Source organism: Cuculus canorus, chromosome 24 (assembly GCF_017976375.1).
Source record: "Cuculus canorus isolate bCucCan1 chromosome 24, bCucCan1.pri, whole genome shotgun sequence".
NCBI lineage: Eukaryota > Metazoa > Chordata > Aves > Cuculiformes > Cuculidae > Cuculus > Cuculus canorus.
This window is the reverse complement of record NC_071424.1, coordinates 5,707,185-5,727,248: the sequence shown is the minus strand read 5'-3', so window position 1 is coordinate 5,727,248 and position 20,064 is coordinate 5,707,185. Positions and strand designations below refer to the sequence as shown.

The window sequence follows — 20,064 nt, the reverse complement described above, 5'->3', positions numbered from 1 at the left end:
TTCCGTCCCTTGTGTCCTAGAGTCCCTGGGGTGCAGAAAGGGCTTTGAGTTTCCAGGTATTGGGTGTCGTATTGGTGGATCAGGATGCTGCAGATCAAGACCCCCCTCCAGGCAGGGGTGGAAAGGCCATATCTTGCTCTCCTAATCACATAGATCAAGTCACCATGGTGTGACTCAAGTTGTCCCTACCTAGCCCACCTCTTCTTCACACTGACAGAGGTAAGACTGTTTGCCCATCTTAGCCCTTGGGGTAGGTTTTCTTTTGCTTCCTCCTGCCACAGGACAGGGTAAGCACCACCAAAATGGATAAATCCATGGATATTCCCTGGGGCTTGACCCCATCTCCCCATTCATCTTCTAGTAGATGTAGCATCACTCCATGGCAAGGTTAATGCTGCTCCAAATCCTGTGCTCGAGCAGGAACAAAATCGGCCTCTGTACATTTATTTATTGATCTCATACACTGAGGTGAAGTTTGGGGTTTGGCCAGTCTGTCCTTCATGGCAGGAGAGGGCATGGCCCCAGCTGGGGGCAGTCATTGGGCTGAGTTTTGGGGACTGCAGGAGCCCTGCTGTGGTGTTATTGGTGGCCATGGAGGCTGCTTTGCCCTTTTCATCTTAGTTTGCTGCCGGCGGCCCCTCTGGGGCTGACTTTGCAGTGTGAAAACAGGAGGAACCACGTCAGGATTGTGTCCTGCACCAACCTGCTGAGGTCATCCCTGAGCAGGGATGCATCTGGCCATGTGTTCAACAGTGATGGTCCTTTACCTGTGGGGACACAGGCAGCTCCAAATGCCCCAGATTGGTGTTTTCCTTTCTAAATCTCCCTTTTCCATGTGCTCACTCACCCCACTGCCCCACGAGCCCCAGCAGTGAGGAGCGGTGAGAGGATCTGTCCTGCTCTGGAGGAGCAGATCAACCCCATCGCTTCACCTCAACACCAATCCAGGGAGCTCAGGCCAGACCCCCACCTGGCATAGCATCCTCTCAGCTAACAAAGCAGAGTCAGATGACTTAAATTAGCTCTTCACCACTAGCCTGAGCAGCCTGCATCTCAGCAGGGTGAAGTTTGGAGAGCGAATTCCCACCAATTATGTGGGTGGATCCCAAAGACTGGGGTATTTCTTCCCTGGCAAACCCTGCTTGGCTTCACGAACCTCAGGAGGAGTAAGAGGTTCGAACCTCAGGAGGAGTAAGTTTGCTGCTTGGAATTAAAGTCTAGCATGGTCCTACTGCCTTGGTTACTCCCAAGTTAGCATGTCCAGTCTAGGATCAGTATCTGAATTTGTGGATGTTGCTCTTGACCATCTGGTCTTCTGCGTCCTTGCATGGTCTGAGCAAACCTTTCTGGCCACCCCAAGCACCTTGTCCTGTGGGTTTATTGACTGCTGATGGGTCTCTGCCATCTTCTTGCAGACTCTAAACAGAATGGTGAGGCCAACGTGGTGCTGTCGGATGAGGAACAGCCACTGTCACCAGCGGATGAGGAGAAGCGGCCCATGCGGCGCTCCAGCACCCGGGATAAGAACAAGAAATCCTCCACGTGCTTCCTGCTGGCCACGGGTGACTTCTCTTGTGCAGCGGATGGAGGCATCCAGAAAGGTATGTCTGATGCTGGAGCGTGAGCTAGCTGGCAGGCTGGAGAGGGTGAGATAAAGGAGTCAGGTGGAGGTTTGTTGCATCGATCCGAGACAGTGGTTCATCTCCATCTACCTGCCTGGCTGTTGTTCTCTGCTCCCCAAATCCACTTGTCTTCCTGCCTCCTCATCTGCATCATCTCCGTCTACCAAGTCTCTCCGTGCTAGCACTACCCTTCTTGTTTTCTCCTTCCCCAAGTCGTCATTCCTTGATTGCCACGCTTTAGACTCTGTCAACTCATGCTGGCTGCACTGCTCTCCCTGGGGACAGGTCTGTCCCTCTGCTCCCCAGTGCTCCAACTTCTCCTGTCCCTCCAGCTCTTCTCCCTTGGCCTCAGTCACCCAAGTTTTTCACAATGAGGGTGAGGAAGGGAGGTTGGAATTAGATGATCTTTAAGGTTCCTTCTAACCCAAGCCATTCTGTGATTCTACGATCTCAGGGTGGTGTAAGAGGCACTTCTCTCCTGGAAAGGTGGTGAAGGTGTGACTGAAGATAGTCAAAAGGTTTTCAGTAGGAAAAAACACAAGCTTTTCCTTTCCTCTCCCGCTCTGATGTCTTTTGGTGGGTTCGAGCGTGGGGAGGTGCAATGTGTCAAGTTCTGCCTTGCCAGAAGCACTGGGCTGCCAGAAAGGCTGTCTCCTCTGGGTTTGGAAAGTGAGCTTTGCTAAATGTTGAGGTTTTCCATGGGAAACTGTGGGGGAGATGAGTCAGGAAAACGCAAAACATCCTTCCCATGGCAAAACAAGAGTACTCTTCACCCCGGTCTGTTTGCACTGTTCCCCAGCATCCTCTGCTCCACCAGCGAGTGTGCTCTGTGCCCGTCTCCCGGCACCCCAGCCCCTGGGAGGGTAAGTCCAGCGCCTACGCTGAGCCACAAAATGCAGCTCCACCCTTGATTCTTAGCTCAGTTTTTTAGTTCTGCAGTTTTTCGTGCGTGTGCAGGGTGGTGTGGGGCAATGTAGCTGCAGAGCTGACCTACCTTTACCTCCTTGGTACCATCTAAACCCAGTTACTCACAGGGAATGGTGCGTGCAAGCTGGGACCAGGCTGATAACCTGATGAACTACATCTCTAAGCTCTACACAAAGAGCTGTTAGTTCCTGATCCTGGTGCTTTGGAGACCCTCAAGGGTTTCTTACTGCACCTCTGCTTAGATTGTCAAAAACTGGGTGGTTTTGGGACAAAGAGAGAACCTCAGCACTGGTGCTATGACCTCCAACCCTCGTGCTCAGGTTGATCTCACACCCTCCTGGCATATTTTACGCTGTAGAGTCGCCTGCTGCCACATGCAAGGCAGCATAGCTCATCCCAGGCTGACCTGGGCCAGGATCTCCAACAGCCCCTGGAGTGAAAGGAGGTGTTTGGGAGCAATCACATTTATTACGTTAGTAGAAGCAAATTAGGTGCAAATTACGATTCTCTTTGATGTCCCTGCTCAGCGTTGTCCATTAGAAAGAGGTAGAAAAGGAAAAGCTTTGCTCATCTTTGGGCAGAAAGGTACTTCTACAAATATTTTCTTGAAAGGCTTCAGTTTTTTTCCTGGAAATGCCTTTTTCTGTGAAGTTGGTCTCTTTCCTTAGTGCCTACTAATGAGAAGAGGTGAGGGAGCTCTAGTCCTGCCCCAGACTGAGAGGACACTGAGTTGGAAAGGATGGAGCAGGATAAAATCCAATGCTAATCTTCACCCTTACAAGATGCTGAAGTCAGGCATCTCTTCAACTGCAGCATTTGAGCCTGGTCACACTGAGACCAGGAGAATTAGAGTAGACCCAAGAGCTGAGAACCCAGTGTTGCTCTCGCGGCGCTCCTGAATCTCATTCCTTGGTTGCAGGAGACCAGGAGGTGGTTTTCATGCGTGGTACAACAACATCTTCTTGAAAGGGCACTTTGTTGATACCTATTTGTTGGTTCTGGTGTCCTTCCTGCAAGTGTCAGAGTGCTTTTTATGACTAAAAATAGATGTGTATGTGGGTCACTTGCCCCCTGACTTTGCTGAAATGATCTTGCACCTGGAGAAAGGTGGATCTGGTGTCCAGAGGAGCTTGAGTGATGTGCGAGAACTTTTGGGAAGGTGGAACCTCAATATCTGTGTCCTGCTTGGACTGTTGGGGATTGACTCTTGGGATGCAGTCCAGGGAGGTCAGGGATGACGTCTTCCCTGGTGAAATGCTCCAGTGTGGTCAGGGTTAGTGGTGACCAGAGATGATCAGAGGGGAAAAGCACCCTCCCGCACTCCAGCCAAAAGCTGTTGGGAGCCACAAAGGTGTCTCTTCCCTTGGTCCTGATTTATCTCCTGCTGAGGCTGTTTGTTCTCGTACTGGGATGTTGGCAGCTCTGCAAATTGAGATGAGCTTGGTTCTGAGCCTGAATTGCTGATGGCCATATGTCAGATCCTGGGACAGGTACCGATGTCTGCTGTACAAGCTGTGGAAATCAGGAGCTGGTTCAGGAATATGTTGCAGATCTCTGCATCCATCAAGGCTTGAGCCTGATTCCAGTGATTGGTGTCATTGGGGCAGCTCAAAGAGAAGTGCTACCCCTGCCCACCACCCTTGGATCTGGGCCCTGGAGAAGACCGAGCTGGATTGCAGTGTAGTGCCTGCCGTACAGCATCTATTTCTTGTCCCTGTTGCTGCTTTCAGTGGTGTCACCTTGCTCCTCTGCTGCCAGGGATGTCTCCAGACCCCTTAACTCCCTCCACCACTCATGTCCTGATCAGCATTTCCATAAAATATGTCCTGTTGAGGCACAGACACACTGGCGTGGGTCTATCTTGGCATGCAAACCCCTGTCCTCTGCTTGGATGGAGGGATATGGAGGCAGGATGAGTCTTGCATCTTCCATGCCTGCAAGATTGGTTAGGATGGTCTAGGAGAAAGTGATTGAAATCAGAGTGGGATTTCAAGAGGAGCCACAGGGAATGGAGTTAATGGAGGGAAGGGGATTTACCCTTTGATGCTGGCACAGCAAAGCGGCAATTTTTTGGCTTGGTTGCCAGAAGGCACAGCATCATGCGGCTGATTTTTACCCTGTTGCTTGCTGTTAGTGCAGGGCCATGACCAGCATGTGGCTTGAGCAGTGCGGAGTGAGCGCAGGGACACTCATGTGAGCATCCACCGGTGCGACTTGGCTGAGAGGGAGCAAGGCAAGCCCATGTTTGCATGGGGACACACACGCGAGTGCATGCAACACGCAGTCGAGCGCCAGGCTGTCATTATAAACAAGCACAGGCGTTCCTGGGCAATGCTGCCTGCTTGCATTACCCCATCCCCATCTGCTGCTGGCTCAAAGCATGTGCGAGCGTGCACGTGTACTCAGGAGCTGAGAGTGTTTGCGTGTGGCATCACCAGGACCAGGGGAAGAGCCCCTAGAGGTTATGCCCTGCCCCACTGCTCTGTTTATAAGATGCCTCTATAGGGCTCCTTGGCAACAAACCCATTTATAAGGTAATCCTGGTGACCTCGGTTCACACCTACGTGAGTTGCTGGGATACTGGCTCTGTTAATGAACAGCACTGGTGGCAATTAGCGGAGCACACCCCTCTGACACTTTGCAGCTTGACTCCATGGTGGCGCATGGCCCTGAGCTTGGTGGAAAACCACAATAGCCTTGAGAGATGAAGTTCTGAGCTCCTTCCCAGCTGCTCCTATGAGCGTGGCTTGGGAATAAATTGATGGATGAAATGAAGTGCTGGGCTCAGGGCAGGTTTGTCCTCAGAGTCCCACTGCAGAGCGTCCCTGGGGCAATTAAGCATCTTTATGAAGTGCTGCCCTAAACTGTGATGTTTGAGACTTAATCAAAACTGGCAGCATGATTTTGGCCCTGTTCCTACACTGGTTTCCATCCTTTTCTATTTAATGATCTGAGCAAGAGGGCAAAGGGCATCCCTATAAAGCTCTCAGCTGCATCCATGAGTTCTTGCATCACCAAGGTTGGCTTCCAGCAAGCCCTCACCCTACAGTGCCTCTCTGCCAAACTGATGTTGTTTGGTTGCTGGATCCATTGGTAACCCCAGGCTTTCAGGGATCAGTTGCATCTTGGCATGATTGCTTTCCATTTGCGTGGTTCATGGTGGCAGAGAAATGCGTGAGCTCTTCAAAGAGCCTCAGTGCTCCTGGGGAAACAGCAAGGTTTGCTGAAGGCTGAGCTCCATGCAGGTATCCAGAGGGGAGCAGGGGGGTCTTTGCATCAGCTGCTGTAGGTGGGAAACATCTCCAGCTCAGGCTGGGCCCCCTGCAACTCAGGGCTGCACTCATTTTCCTCCTTGCACGCTGCATGGATTCCTGCCAAAAAATAAATAAGGAAATTGCTTTTCTCTTTGGGGTCTGATTCTGCTCCTGCTTCCACTGCGCGAGCTAGAAGAGCTTTGGTGAAGTCAGCAACAGGTTTGGGCAGACAGCCCGCTGTCCCCTGGACCTTTCTCTGCTCTAGAGATGGAGGAGCTGTGTCTCCTCATGGGGCTGAGTTATGAGAAGAGGTTGAAGACTCCTGTGTCTCCCTACCGGCAGCTGCAGTTGGGAAATGATTAGGAAAAAAAGTATAAAAGGGGATAAAAATCAGATTTGAAGAGGCAGCACTCAGGAATCTTTTCCAAATGATGCTCAGGTCTCAGCATCCTCCTTGGGAGCGATGCCGTGATTGCTCCAGTGCGAGCATCAGTCCTTGATCCCAGCCGAAACCAGCCTGGCCGGGCAACCCATCGTCAGTGCTTTCACATCAAAAGCCAAAGATGCACCATTAACTCCCCGGGGCGGACGCGGGGACAGTTTCTGAGCTTGGCACTGCTGAAGGGGCTATCCATCACCTTGTTTTTCTGCTGTCAGGGAGTGGCCTCCCTTCACTCCCCCCCTGTGCACGCACACGCGCTTGCTCACACACGCTTGCTTTCTCTGGAGCTCGTTGGTGCTTGCAGGGAAGGCAAAGGCAAGGCTGCATTCTCTTGCCCGGGTTCTCTTGGGGAAGGCGCAGCAAACACAGCATGGCACGGGGTGGTTGGGCTCCTTACAGCCAGGAGCATCCTCAATTTCCCATCTTTTGGCAGCAGAGCAGGCTCTGCAAGATGCAGCAATCTGGAGAGCAGATCTCAGGGCTCATCTTTGAACAGGGCTGCTGTTTGGACCTAAAAAATCTGATTTTTCAGTGCTTAATTTCTTTTCCGAAACAAAAGTGGCTTTTGACTTCTGAAAGCATTTGTTCTTCCTGTTGCTTTTCAATAAAATCTGGAGCAATTTCTGGCTCTATAGGGGAGTGTGAAGGGTTCCCATGCTTAAAGCAATAGAAATATTTGCTTTTTAGTGCAATTTCTTATGGAAAATAATGAGCATGTCTACCTGCTCCTCTCTGTACAGAAAGGTGTCAGCAGCAGCTTGCTGCTACAGCTGGCTTAAACACCAGAGCTGGGGGAACGACTCCTTCCAAATCCCATATTTGTTTGAGTTCTGCTGCTTTTCCCCATTTGCTTCAGCCCACGAAATCCCCAGACTCATTCCTCATTCAGAGCAATTTGGGAAACAAAACCCAGCAACTCCCAGGCCGGATTTGGTCTCCCAGCATTAACAATTCCCGAGTCCTGGATTTGGCCGGCACAGCTCTGCTGCACAGGGAGCCAAGGGGAAGGGAGGGGAGGTCTGGAAGATCTGCAGAAGCTTGGTTGCCCTCCAAAAGCCCCTCTTGAATTTTCGAAGGGTTGAATCGGGGTGTGGAGCCGGACGATGCTCACCCTGGTGCTCTTTGCTTTCCGAGCCTTGGGAAGAAGGCTGCTTGGCTCTAACCTCTCCGTTTTCTTCACCAAGGCTATGGAAAATCCCGAAGCCTAAGCAGCATAGATGGTGTGGCAGGATCTACGGTGGGCTTGGCTCCCCTCACGTCCCGCTGCAGCTCTCCCTGTCCTCTGCAGCGTCCCTGCTCTCCTGTCCCCTCCATCCTCTAAAATGCTGCCTGGATCCCGCTGTGTTGTGTCGTGTCGCTCTGTACCCCCTTCTCTGTGATGCCGTGTCTCTGTGGCCATGCCTGTGCCCAGACGAGACCGAGCTGGGACATCTCCATCCCTGAGAAACAGGTTTTGATCTTCTCCAGCCCAGCGCTGCTGCCGTGCTCCCCTTGCCTGTTTTGCAGGACACGTAATGTCTCCATTGAACTTGTCTTGCGTCCATGTGTTTGGCACAGTCCCTGGAGTGGGTTGAGGGTTTGCTCAGTGGTTTTTTTTTTCCCCCCTCCTTGAAACCTTATTCATCCGAAATAAATCAGGCCAACCTCTGTGATTCCCTCTGCTGTCGAGCCCTCCTTCCCGTGGACCATTTGCACTTGGGCAAAGGGTGGTGGAAACAAGGAGGACGTGTTGACTCATAAAATTATAGATCATTGTGCTGGAAGTGGCTGAGTTCATATAATTTTAGGTCTTTTTTTTAAAAAAAAAAGAAAATCAGCCTCAAGTTTCTGGAGGCAGCTGATGAATAAACCTCTATTCCTTGCCCAGCAGCAGTTCCTCTCTGTTTGTTTGTGCCTTTTTCTGCCTAAATCACACTCGTTTCCTCTCCGTTTTCGTCTATGTCTCCATCCAACCTCAGGGATGATCCTGGGGTGGCAGGTGGCTTTGGCAGCTTCCAAAACCCACCCCGAGGTGGTGGTTTTCTTGGAGGTGGGTTCTGGGTATGGGGAGCACGTGGAGGCTGAGATAAAGGATTGACAAAATCTATGGATGGATGCTCCCATGAAGAGCTGGAAGGTGATGGGGAGAGGAATATTGATCCCTGGGAGCAGTTGGGAAAGCTGCTGCTGCTGTTGAATAGTGGGGAAATGAGAGATTTGAGACAAAATGATGCTTAAATGGATGGGAGGATGAATCCTCTCTTGAGACGGATGCAGGATGATGAGGCACAGCATCCCCATAGGGAGGGAAGCTGAGTTTGAACCAGGTCCTCCCCAGCCTTGTAAGGATGAGGTTGGAGTGCCCAGCTCCCGCACTGCTGGTATTTGATCGCATATGTTAGTTTTTGGGGTGATTTTGAATGATCTTGGGTGTCTTCCTGAACTAAACCTAAACATTTAGTCTCCTGACTTCTGCCTCAGATCTATCTCCGTTGCTCTGCCTCTGCCTCTCTGGAGGTGTCTGGGCCGTGGGTTGCTGAAAGGGGTTGGTTTAGTGGCTGCAGCCCTGGTCTCCACTCTCACCCCGGTACCAGAGGGTTTGAGGGCAGGAGATGAACACCTCCTAGACTCAGTGCTGGACCTGGAATTTCTCCAGATTTGGGGAGAAATAAGGATAAACCCCATCCGTCTTTCACCTAGGATGCCTCGTAGTAGTTTATTGGTGATTCACCCCTTACTAGCAGCACCCGAGTTTACCCTGTACTGTCGGTGTAGCTGCATTCCTTGAGTTTCCCTAATTAAAGTGTATTCCCACACCAAATGCTCAGGGTAACTCGACAGATTAGTGAATCACCTCAAAATATCACGAGCTGGGCGAAGGGGTGAGTATGGCAGCACCGTACCGGCTCTTCTTTGGCTCATCCTTCCCTTTGGAGGAGGCTCATCTCGAGAGACCTTATTGCTCTCTACAACTACTTGAAAGGAGGTGGTCAGAGAGAGGAGGGAGCTGGGCTCTTCCCCAAGGTGACAGGGGACAGGACAAGGGGGAATGGCCTCAAGCTGCGCCAGGGGAGGGTCAGGCTGGACATCAGGAAGAGATGTTTCACAGAAAGGGTCATTGGGCACTGTCAGAGGCTGCCCAGGGAGGGGGTGGAGTCCCCATCCCTGGAGGGATTTAAAAGATGGGTAGATGAGGTGCTCAGAGACATGGTTCAGTGGTTGCTAGGAATGGTTGGACCCGGTGATCCGAGAGGTCTTTTCCAACCTGGTGATTCTATGATTCTATGAAGCAGGAGAATCTAAAATATCCCCAGCCTGTGCGAGCAGAAAGGTCACCCTCCATGGTTTCAGTGGTCTCCGAATCATAAATGATTTAACCAAGGTCGCACGCTGACTTTGGGGACGAGCCAGGCATGAAAAACCATCTCTGCTGCCCTGTCTTTTGCAGAAGAAACAGCTCAAGAGTCTCAGACATTGGGGTTTGAGTCTCTTGAAAGCAGAGGGTTAACTCCAGAGCAGGTGAAGCTGCAGATCCTGAGAGATCCCATCCTCTCCTTTTCCTCCACCAGGCTCCCAAATCAGCTCATCCAAACACCGGAGCTGGTCGCTTGGTGTGGAAAACCCTTGGTGGACCCCCAAAAACCCTCATCCCTATTCAAGCAGTGAGGGTTGGGTATGAGAGCTACCATGGAGCTGATACCATGCAATTTTTAGCAGTGGTGTTATGCAACTTGGGAGCAGGGATGACTAATGTGCAAAAAGCTCCTCTAAAACAACCGTGCCCTGAATGGGAGACAGAGGGATTTCAGTGGGAGGCACCAAACTGTCGAAAAACTCATTGCATCTTCTCCCTTTTCCTCCCCTCCTTCTTCTGAACAAGTGATTTGGGGGATGCAGGAAGGGGAAAATAGCGTGGTGTTATGTTTAAGTGAGGTCTGGGTTGGTTTTGGGGTGAGTTAGCAGGGGCTTATCCCCTGGATGAGATTATAAGAGGAGCTGTAGTGGATCAGAAGAGCAAACTATTAAATATCCCTGTAACCCAGGGGTTTTATCTCAAACAGTGGCCAAAATTGGCTGCCTAGAGAATAGGATAAGAATAGAGCAAGTATATACGATACTTCCCCCGAATATCCTCCCAGCCGTTTATCTATGTTTAGGGATCTGCACGTTCCAGCTCAGGCGGAAAGCAGCGGGAAAAAGCAAGGTTGTTTGATTTATTCTTGACGAACCGAATAAATCAATAGGAGTCTGGCTGCCTCTGCCCAGGTTCTAAAATGGCATTTAAAAATAAATCAACTGGTGTGCAGTGACTGTCAGGGCAGGGAGCTCACTGCTGGGATCCCAGCCTGGAAAGGAGAGTTTCCCATGGGATGGGATGAATGTGTCAGGTCTGAGATGCTGGCTTGTTCCCAGCAGGATGCTGTGGTGGAGCAGGAATCTATAGATAAAACCCTATGTATACTCTATATATGTTCCCCTTGCCCTGTACGGTGTGGGACCAAGGGGAGCTTTACGGGGAGCGATGAAGGGAGAAGGCTTTGAATCAGAAAAGGGAAGATTTAAATTGGACATGAGGAAGAAATTCTTCATGATGAGGGTGGGGAGGCACTGAAACAGGTTGCCCAGAGCAGTGGTGGCTGCCCCATCCCTGGAGGGGTTCAAGGCCAGGTTGGATGGGGCTTGGAGCCCCTGATCCATGGGAGGTGTCCCTTATGGGTTGGAAAGAGATAGGCTTTAGGGTCCCTTCCAACCTGTGCTCCTTGCCCCATTTCAGCTGCAGATACTCGTGATGCTCAGCAGTGGGGATGGGATCAGAGATGCTGCGTAGCATCGGGCTGCCTCGATCTTCCTGGGGGTCCTTGCACCCGTGCGTGTGCCTCGCACTTTGGGACAGGGATCAAATCCCTGTAGCCAGAAAGCAGCCATGCAAAGGGCAAAACCCTCACAGCCACATCCTTTGGATGTAATGGGGGCTGGGGACAGTTTCCCCCTCCATCATCTGGCAGCAGCTTCTTCCTTCTCTCTTCCTCCTGGGAGACTCCGAGTCCAGCATTGTGTGGAGGCTGTGATGCTGTCCCAGCTTACATGCAAAGTATTAATTGTTGTTGTTGCAACAACTGCTCTGTTCCTCAGGAGATGCCTGAAAGAGCTGAGAAAATAGAAAGGCCTGCCAGGCAGCTGGGCAGGAGGTGAAGATGTCAAGAGAGTAATTGCTTTACCCAGAAGCAGCCTGTTTCTGGCTTCCCCAGCATCGCCAGGAAAAAATCCTCACTGCTTATTTGATGAAAATAAAATAAAATAAAGTAGCAACCCCCTCCCTGCCCGTGCTGACGAGGAACAGGGAGAGCAGAGGCAGATGCAAAATAAGATGCAGTTGAGCTTATAAATAGGTGCCTCCCAGCTCCCAGTCTGTTACTTCCTTACCTCCGCCCAGGCAATCCATCCTTACACTTTTCCCCCATGGAAAGCTAAAGGGAGGCTCAGAAAGGATTTGCTGAGGAGCAGGTCATGCTCTTCTTCTCCTGTGGGACAGGCTTGGGCAGGGAATATGTCCTGGTGGAATATCTCCGTTTGGAGAGTGAAAGGGGAGTCAGCCTGATGGGACAACTGTGCCAGCATGAGGTTCAGGACAAGTCCTGCGGGTTGTGTGGAAGATACCCAATGCGAGAGGTGGCTTTGCAGATGTGCAGCCCCACAAGGGTTGCATCTCTGGTCCTTGCAGCATGGGAGATGCAAATGGCCATTGGCTTTGGCTCCACCATCATGAAATCTCCTGGTCCGTGGGAGATGCAATTGTTGGCTGGGAGGTGTTTAATTCCAACATCAATGGAGATAGAAGAAGATAAAAAAAGCCAAGCAAGGGCACTGGCAGACCAAAGCAGGGTTAAGGTAGGACCTACCCAGACATTGCACTGGGGAGATGCCTTAAAGGAGGCTCCAGGAAGGCTGGGGAGGGCCTCTGGATCAGGGAGTGCAGGGATGGGGCAACAGTTTTCAGCTGAAAGAGGGAAGATTGAGATGAGATCTTAGGGAGAAATGTTTCCCTGTGAGGGTGGGAGGCCCTGGCCCAGGTTGCCCAGAGCAGTGGTGGCTGCCCCATCCCTGGAGGGGTTCCAGGCCAGGTTGGACGGGGTTTGGAGCCCCTGATCCAGTGGGAGGTGTCCCTGCCTGTGGCTGGGGGTGGAACCAGATGGGCTTTGAGGTCCCTTCCAACCCAAACCATTCCATGATTCAATGCTTGTAGGGGAAAAGCGAGACTGCATGAACAACCCCACACCTGGAAAACTTGGGTCTGGGGGGGCCCTGGCAGCACTGCAGCAAATCCTGGGGAATTTGGGGGTTGGATCAAGGCTGGGCTGTGCTTGACCTCCTGCTTTGCTCAAGGAGGGGGTGGTGGGGCATCACCCAAGCAGTGGATCTGCACCCTAAAAAGAGGTGGTGAAAGGAGCCCATACGCTGCAGAGGGGCTGAGACCCACCGGCAGTGCAGAGCTGAGCCAGTAACAAGACAGGAGGATGGTTCTCTCATGGTGGCTTCGGGGGACAGCGACTAAACAACACAAAAAGAATAACAGTTGTTATTTATTTTCATTCGTGCTAATTTTTTCTAAGGTCAGGAAGCTGCTTTCCAAGGCAGGGCCCTGGAGGATACGGGCAGCAGGTCTCCGGCTAGCACACAAAATGGCTTTGAATGAGGAGGAGGAGATGGGAGTTAAAAGCCAAGTCGTGTCCCTGGTAAATCAATCGATCTGACAGGGAATGTTTCTAGCAGGCCACGAGCCCTGCCCAGAGCTTTCAGCCGCTTGCAGGAGTGATTGAACCCTGAGTGGTGATATTTTTCAGCAGACACTTCATGCGTGGCCATCGCTCCTCAAGTTGCTGCTGTGGAGTGATGCTGAGTCCCTTAAACCAGTCCATAGTGGCAGCTCTGGAGGTGGGGACCTCTCTGACAAGTCCTGGAATTTGGGGACTTTAATCCCAAGGGGTTTTCTGGAATGTGGAGCTCTAAAAAGCCTTCGCATCTGGGCACTGGTGGTCCAAGCCATGCAGTGATGCTCAAAGGAGGATGAGCTGGAGAGGGACTTCTTACAAGAGCATGGAGTGATAGGATGAGGAGGAATGGCTTTGAAACGGAGCGGTGACAATTTAGATTAGACATTAGGAAGAAATTCTTCACGCTGAGGGTGGGGAGGCCCTGGCCCAGGCTGTCCAGAGCAGTGGTGGCTGCCCCATCCCTGGAGGGGTTCAAGGCCAGGTTGGATGGGGCTTGGAGCCCCTGATCCAGTGGGAGGTGTCCCTGCCCATGGCAGGGGTGGAACTGGATGGGCTTTAATGTCCCTTCCAACTCAAACCATTCTATCATTTGGGGGAAAATGCGATCCTTTTTGAGCTGTGTTTCGTCTGCAGGAGGGAAAGCCACAGTCGGGAGCTGGTGTTGGGTGGAGTGGAAAGGGCAGTTGCATGGCTTATCGGGTGGATCAGGACAGGTCTTCCTGTCTGACAGCCTCTCACCTGGAAACCAGGTCCTTGCACATGGGTAAAGGCAGTGTTGTGACTCAGAGCTCCAATCAATGTTAATTAATTCAATGATAACGAATGAGAAGGGGGGGAGAGAGAGACACACAGGCAAGAAAAAATACTGCGAGATATTAATGCATCAGGCTTGGCTTTAGGACATCTGGCTTGGGAAGATTTGGAAAAGAACAGCTTTCTGGGAGGAACGGGTTGCAGCTGGGATGTTTCTGTCCTCTGCTCCTTGTTTTTACCCTCAAAATTGCCCCTACTCCACATCTGGCTTCTCTTAGAGAATCATTTCCCAAGTCTCCATCTCTGGGTCCATTCCGAGGATCTTTAAAAGAAATTTTTTTCCTATTTTACTGATGGAATAGCAGAATTTTGTCCATCCAGAGACGGTCATTTCACTTTGTAGTTACTCTGTTTTCTGCACCCTGCAAAGTCTGGGTCCCCATGAATTTCAGTCTCTCTCCCCCTCTCCTCTTTCTCCACTAACAGCCGATGGAAGCAGTGGCTAACAGCGTGTTTAATGCTTGTGTCTTTAATTGCAGACACCTGCCAAGACGTCCTCTCTTCCAGTTACTCCCAGGGTGAGGTGGTAACCTTCTCCTGAGTCCTGGCTGGATGCAGGTAGCACCTCAGCAAGGGATGCCTTTCCCAGGGATGCTCTCCCGGAGGGATGCCTTCTCTGAGATGGAGACGTGTGCCCTGAGGGATGCTTTCCCCAAGGATGAGGGATGCATGTCCCAAGGGATGCTTTCCCCAAGGATGAGGGATGTGTGTCCCGAGGGATGCTTTCCCCAAGGATGAGGGATGCGTGTCCCAAGGGATGCTTTCCCCAAGGATGAGGGATGTGTGTCCCGAGGGATGCTTTCCCCAAGGATGAGGGATGCGTGTCCCGAGGGATGCTTTCCCTAAGGTGGAGGGATGCTGTCCCTGAGGCTAAAGGATGCTTTCCCAAAGGGGTGTGTTCCCTGATGCCAAGGGATGCTCTCTCTGGGGCCAAGAGATGCTCTTTCTAAGGTTGAGTGATGCACTCCCCTAGGGATGCTCTTCCCAAAGCGAAAGGAGACTCTTCCTGAGGCCAAGGGGTGCATTTCCCAAGGGTTATACTCTCCCCAAGGCTGAGGGCTGCTCTCCCCAAAGCCCAGGGCTGCTCTCCCCAAGGCTGGGACATGCAATACCCCCAGGGATGCTCTCCCCAAAGCCAAGGGATGTTCACCCCCAGGAGCTTTGCTTGCACACTGCAGCAGCCCAGAGCTCTGGCTGCCAGGTCTCTGGCTGGGGAATTTGGCAGCCAGGTCCCCCTGAGAGGTGCCACAGGGCAGTGGGGTCGGGAAGGGAGGTCAGGGTGCTGAGGCACTCCCCTGCCTGCTGCCTGGCTCCCCAGCGCACCCCTGGGCTGCTTCCCTCCCCTTGCCCATGCCTATGGACACACCTTGCCCCTCTGTCTCCAGAGACTCGCCAGCTGCTCACCCGGGACATCGCCGCCCACGGCTCTATCTCCAACCACCTCCATCACCAAACAGCCACTGGGGACCCTTCTCTGGGGTTTTGAAGGCTCCATTCGAGGTGCTGTGAGCCGATTGCTGCACCATCACCCGCTCTTTCATGAGTGCTTACCCTGGGGTGCAGACCCCAAGAGGTTTGGGGGGACACGGGGGATGGTTTGGGCATGAGAAGCAATAGGTGAATGAGGTGGGGTGAACCCGTCTGGCCTGGAAGGGTCAGTGTCTTTCTACCGCTGTTCCATATCTCTGTGATCAAGGCAATATTACCCCCATTTCCGTCTGTCCTGTACGCATGCCTCTACCTGTCCGACCGTATTAGAGTTCCAATAAAGACATCCGTGAGCTGAGTCAGCTCCTGTACCCTTCCTGCCTCAGTGTTTCCTCGCCGCTGGCTCCCTGCGTGCCCCCAAACCCCATCCCAACCTCAGGCGTCCCTGGCAGCAGGATTGCAGTAACAGCATTACTTGGATGCTCTGGCTGAGCTCCTTGCTTTCTCACACAGCTTGGATGAGAGCCTGCTGGAAAGTCCACGACAGACTGGTTTCAACATCTGCGCGATATTCATTTGTTGAAGGAAAGGCACCGAAGAGCTGACAAATGCATTGGCTCTGCCCGTCCTGCCTCCTCAGAGATGAAATAATCAGAGTTTTGGCCACAATGGTGCCATCCTTAGGTTTCAGAGTGAACACTGCATTGTGGTGAACGGAGGGTTCCTTCCCAAGGGGTCTGAGCAGTCTGGTTCAGAGCTGAGCAGATGGCACTAAGCTGACTCATGGGTTTGGGGCTATTTCACACCCGTTTGGGGCTGGAGTGTTCCTGGTGCCTCCTTTCGACTGCAGCCCCTGAGGCACAGCATGAGCCCCCAGAGAGACCTGGCATGACTCGAGTCACTGCTGCAGTGAGTTGGAGGGGCCTCAGCTGACACCACCAGGATGGAGATTTTGAGGCTTTACCTCTTGATAACCCACCCAGAGGCACAAGGTCTTTTATTTGAGCCCAGGATGCAGGGAGAGGCCGGGATGCTTAAACCAGGGGAGGGAACGAAAAAGCTGTCATGAAACTGAAAAGAAAGCAGTCACAAGGGTGAGCAATCAGTGGCCGAGGGCCAAAAAGCAATTAGAGCATGAGCCTTCCTCCAGGGTGGAGAGTGAGGTGCTCTGCTTCCCACTGTGGCTGCACAGAGCCCTTGCACGAGACCCGTGGGTCCATGATGATACTGAATGTCGTGGTCCTTCTCCAACACGGCCATGGTCATGGCTTGTTCATCAAATCAACGCTGAGTGCTTGGGTTGTGCTGATCAGGGATGCTCATGCAGGTGAGGCACCTGCATTTCCCCCAGGTCCTGCTCACACAGGATTTGGGGACTGAGAGTGGTTGGAGCATCTCGGTGGTACTCACGACCTGTCAAGGCTGCCTGAGAGTGAACTCAAGGGGACTGGGACCTCCTGGCTCTTTGGGAGGTGGGTTTAGGGACAGGTTGGTCCAAAGCTGGCTGGAGATGTCCCCTGTGGTGTCCCCAGTAACAGGATAGGATTCTTTCTCCATCCTGGAGATGCAACTTGTTTCCCACTGACCCTTGTGCAAAAATTAATCTGGAGAAACAAATGGGTGGATCAGGGACCGAGGGTATCGCCAGGGATCAGCAGCTCCTCCAGAAGGGTTCTAGGCTGCTGACTTCTTAGGACTTTCATAGAATCATAGTGGAGGAATCATACCCTGACGGAGCTTCAGGCCATTCCCCCTTGTCCTGTCCCCTGTCACTGGGGAGAAGAGCCCAGCGCCCTCCTCTCCACAACCTCCTTTCAGGCAGTTGTAGAGAGCAATAAGGTCTCCCCTCAGCCTCCTCTTCTCAAGGCTCTCTCAGCCGCTCCTCGTCAGACGTTCTCCAGCCCCTCACCAGCTTCGTTGCTCTTCTCTGGACACACTCCAGAGCCTCAACATCCTTCTTGTGGTGAGGGGCCCACTTTGTTCCATTTTCCAGGGAAACCTTGCAGTTTTGCAGGGACTGATCCCTTCCCTGTGAGTCCATGAGTGTCAGCAGTTGCCCGGAGAGAGCAAGTAACTGTGGCTGTCCTCCTGGTCTGATGGGACTCCTGGCTCTCCTAGCTGCCCCTTTCCTTTCTCTTTAGCTGTTGCCTTGGTGAGAGGAAAGCCCCTCCACATCCCACGCTGGGCCTATGGGATGAGGGTATTATGCCTCCAGCTTGGATTTGGAGCAGGGAGATGGGTGGGAATTGTTGCCAAGCGTTTCTGAAGATGCATGGAGGTGGACCATCGGCCAGGTAACGTCCATCACCCCAAGACTTTGTGCAGCAGTGGGGTGAAGCTCCCATCCTAACTCCCCAGCCTCTGGAGCACCTCTGCTATGAGGACAGGCTGAGAGAGCCGGGGTTGTTCAGACTGTGGGGAGACCTTAGAGCAGCTTCCAGTGCTTAAAGGGACTGCAGGAAAGCTGGGGAGGGACTTTTTATGAGGACACAGAGCGATGGGACAAGGTGGGAGTGGTTTTCAGCTGAAAGAGGGGAGATTGAGATGAGATCTTATGAAGAAATGTTTTTCTGTGCGGGTTGTGAGGCCCTGGCCCAGGTTGCCCAGAGCAGTGGTGGCTGCCCCATCCCTGGAGGGGTTCCAGGCCAGGTTGGATGGGGCTCGGAGCCCCTGATCCAGTGGGAGATGTCCCTGCCCACAGAAGGTGTGGAGGGTGGAACTGGATGGGCTTTTAAGTGCCTTCTGACCCAAACCATTCGATGGTTCTATAGGATGGGAGATGTCAGACCCCTGGAGGGGCCAAAACCCCCTTGAGAGAGACATCAGGGCCAGGCATGGAAGAGCAACAGCTCCTGGAGGGAGCAGAAGGGATGGTTCATTAATGCTGCTCCTGGCTCTGCCCCAAGGACCACTATCATGAGCCACTTTGATTGTCACCATGAGGAACTCAAACCATTTTTGAATCCACGCATCCAGTATGCAGTGGTGGGGAGATGCTCCCGGTGTTCCCCATATCCCTGTTCCTCTGCCGGTAGGCGATCACAGCTGAGCCCAACAACTCCAGCAGCTCCAGCTCAGGACCAGCGGGGATTTTGTTATTGTTGCTGCTTGTTGGGAGATGAAAGGCTTTGGTTCGTGTGCTTTTGGCACAACTCCCCTCCTGGCTCACGTGTTCTGCCTCTCCCTCCCTCTATATATGAATCCAGCGCCAGCCAAGTGGGAGGTGAAGGACAAGGGATGGAGCCTGGCACACCCTTTCACCTCCAATTTCTTTTCCCAAATAAAAAAATCATAGAATCATAGAATGGTTTGAGTTGGAAGAGACCTCAAAGCCCATCCAGTTCCACCCCCTGCTATGGGCAGGGACACCTCCCACTGGATCAGGGGCTCCAAGCCCCATCCAACCTGGCCTGGAACCCCTCCAGGGATGGGGCAGCCACCACTGCTCTGGGCACCCTGGGCCAGGGCCTCCCCACCCTCATCGTGAAGAATTTCATCCTAAATGTCTAATCTAAATCTGCCCCTCTCCAATTTAAAGCCATTCCCCCTCATCCCATCACTATATCCCCTTATAGAAAGTCCCTCCCCATCTTCATTCCATCACCAGGAGCATTTTTGACCCTTTCCCTTGATCTTTGAAGCTGAGGAAAGACCAAGTGGGGTGGAACCCAAGGACACGCAGTGGAGAGGGAAGATGGACAGAAAGACTCGATACGGGGGGGATGGGCAGCGTCCCTGGCCTTGGGGTTGGGATTAGCCATGGGGCACACAGAAAGGAATTTTTAATCAGTGAAAGATGATGCTGTCAATAAAAACAAGAGAGAGCCTCCATGGTGCCGCGCCAAGGCAATGAGCGCAGGATTTTTAATCTAGGAAAGTAGCTGCCGGGAGGGGAACAGCACGCGGCTGGGCAGCGGCTCCCGCCGAGCTGCACCCGTGCCAGGAATAACAGAGCAGAGGGATCCAGGCTGGGAGAGGGGCTTCCCACCCCGAGTGAGGACACCCTTTGGGGTGCTGGTGCGGGAGGAGGTGCTGGGGAAGGGGATGGGGGCTCTGGTGATTGCATGTGGATGGGGGGAGTCTTTCAGCTGGTTTGCTCAGGGCCTGTTCTCCCATGCCTCAGTTTCCCCTTTGCTCAGGGCTCTCCCCACGGCCGCGATGTTTCTTTTGCAAAGACTTTGAGGCTCTGGAGCATGTCCAGAGAAGAGAACAAAGCTGGAGAAGGGGCTGGAGAACAAGAGTTATGATGAGCAGCTGAGGGAACTGGGGTTGTTTAGCCTTGAGAAGAGGAGACTGAGAGGAGACCTCACCACTGTCTACAACTGCCTGAAAAGAGGTTGTGGACAGGTGGGTGTTGGTTTCTTTGCCCAAGAGGCCATTTCCGATGGCCAATTATGAGGCTGTTCCCTCTTGTTCTATCACTCAGGGGACGGGACAAGAGGAAATGACCTCAAGCTGCACCAGGGCAGGTTCAGATTGGGTATTACGAAAAATTTATTCACCAAAAGGGTTCTCAGGCACCGGCAGAGGCTGTCCAGGGAGGTGGTGGAGTCCCCATCCCTGGAGGGGTTTAAAAGGCAGACGGATGAGGTGCTCAGGGATCTGGTTTAGCAGTGGACAGGGATAGTTGGAGTTGGAGATCTCAAAGGTCTTTTCCAACCCAGCGATTCCATGATTCTATGGCCACAGCAGGGTGACAGCTCTTTGATGGCCATGCAGGCTCTGAGATTTGAGAAACCTGAAACGCCGGGACCAGCTCACGTCCCATCATGTGTGTACGAGTCCAGCAGCGATGGTCCCCTCTTAATGCCTCCAAAGCTGTGGGC

General features: G+C 52.6%; 1 protein-coding gene across 7 annotated transcripts in view; it reads left to right on the top strand.

Moving 5' to 3' along the window:
* KCNC4 (potassium voltage-gated channel subfamily C member 4) overlaps nucleotides 1-20,064 on the top strand; it is a 39,367-nt gene that overhangs the window by 8,488 nt on the left and 10,815 nt on the right. For 3 of the 7 annotated variants that reach the window (XM_054087548.1, XM_054087550.1, XM_054087549.1), the window contains 2 exons: nucleotides 1,416-1,601; nucleotides 7,430-13,316. In XM_054087548.1, the coding sequence (XP_053943523.1) occupies nucleotides 1,416-1,601; nucleotides 7,430-7,566 (323 nt within the window). In that variant the 3' untranslated portion in view covers nucleotides 7,567-13,316. Of the gene's footprint in view, nucleotides 1-1,415; nucleotides 1,602-7,429; nucleotides 13,318-14,289; nucleotides 15,583-20,064 lie in introns of those variants that run through there. The other 4 variants (XM_054087553.1, XM_054087552.1, XM_054087554.1 and 1 more) reach the window with 4 other exon arrangements.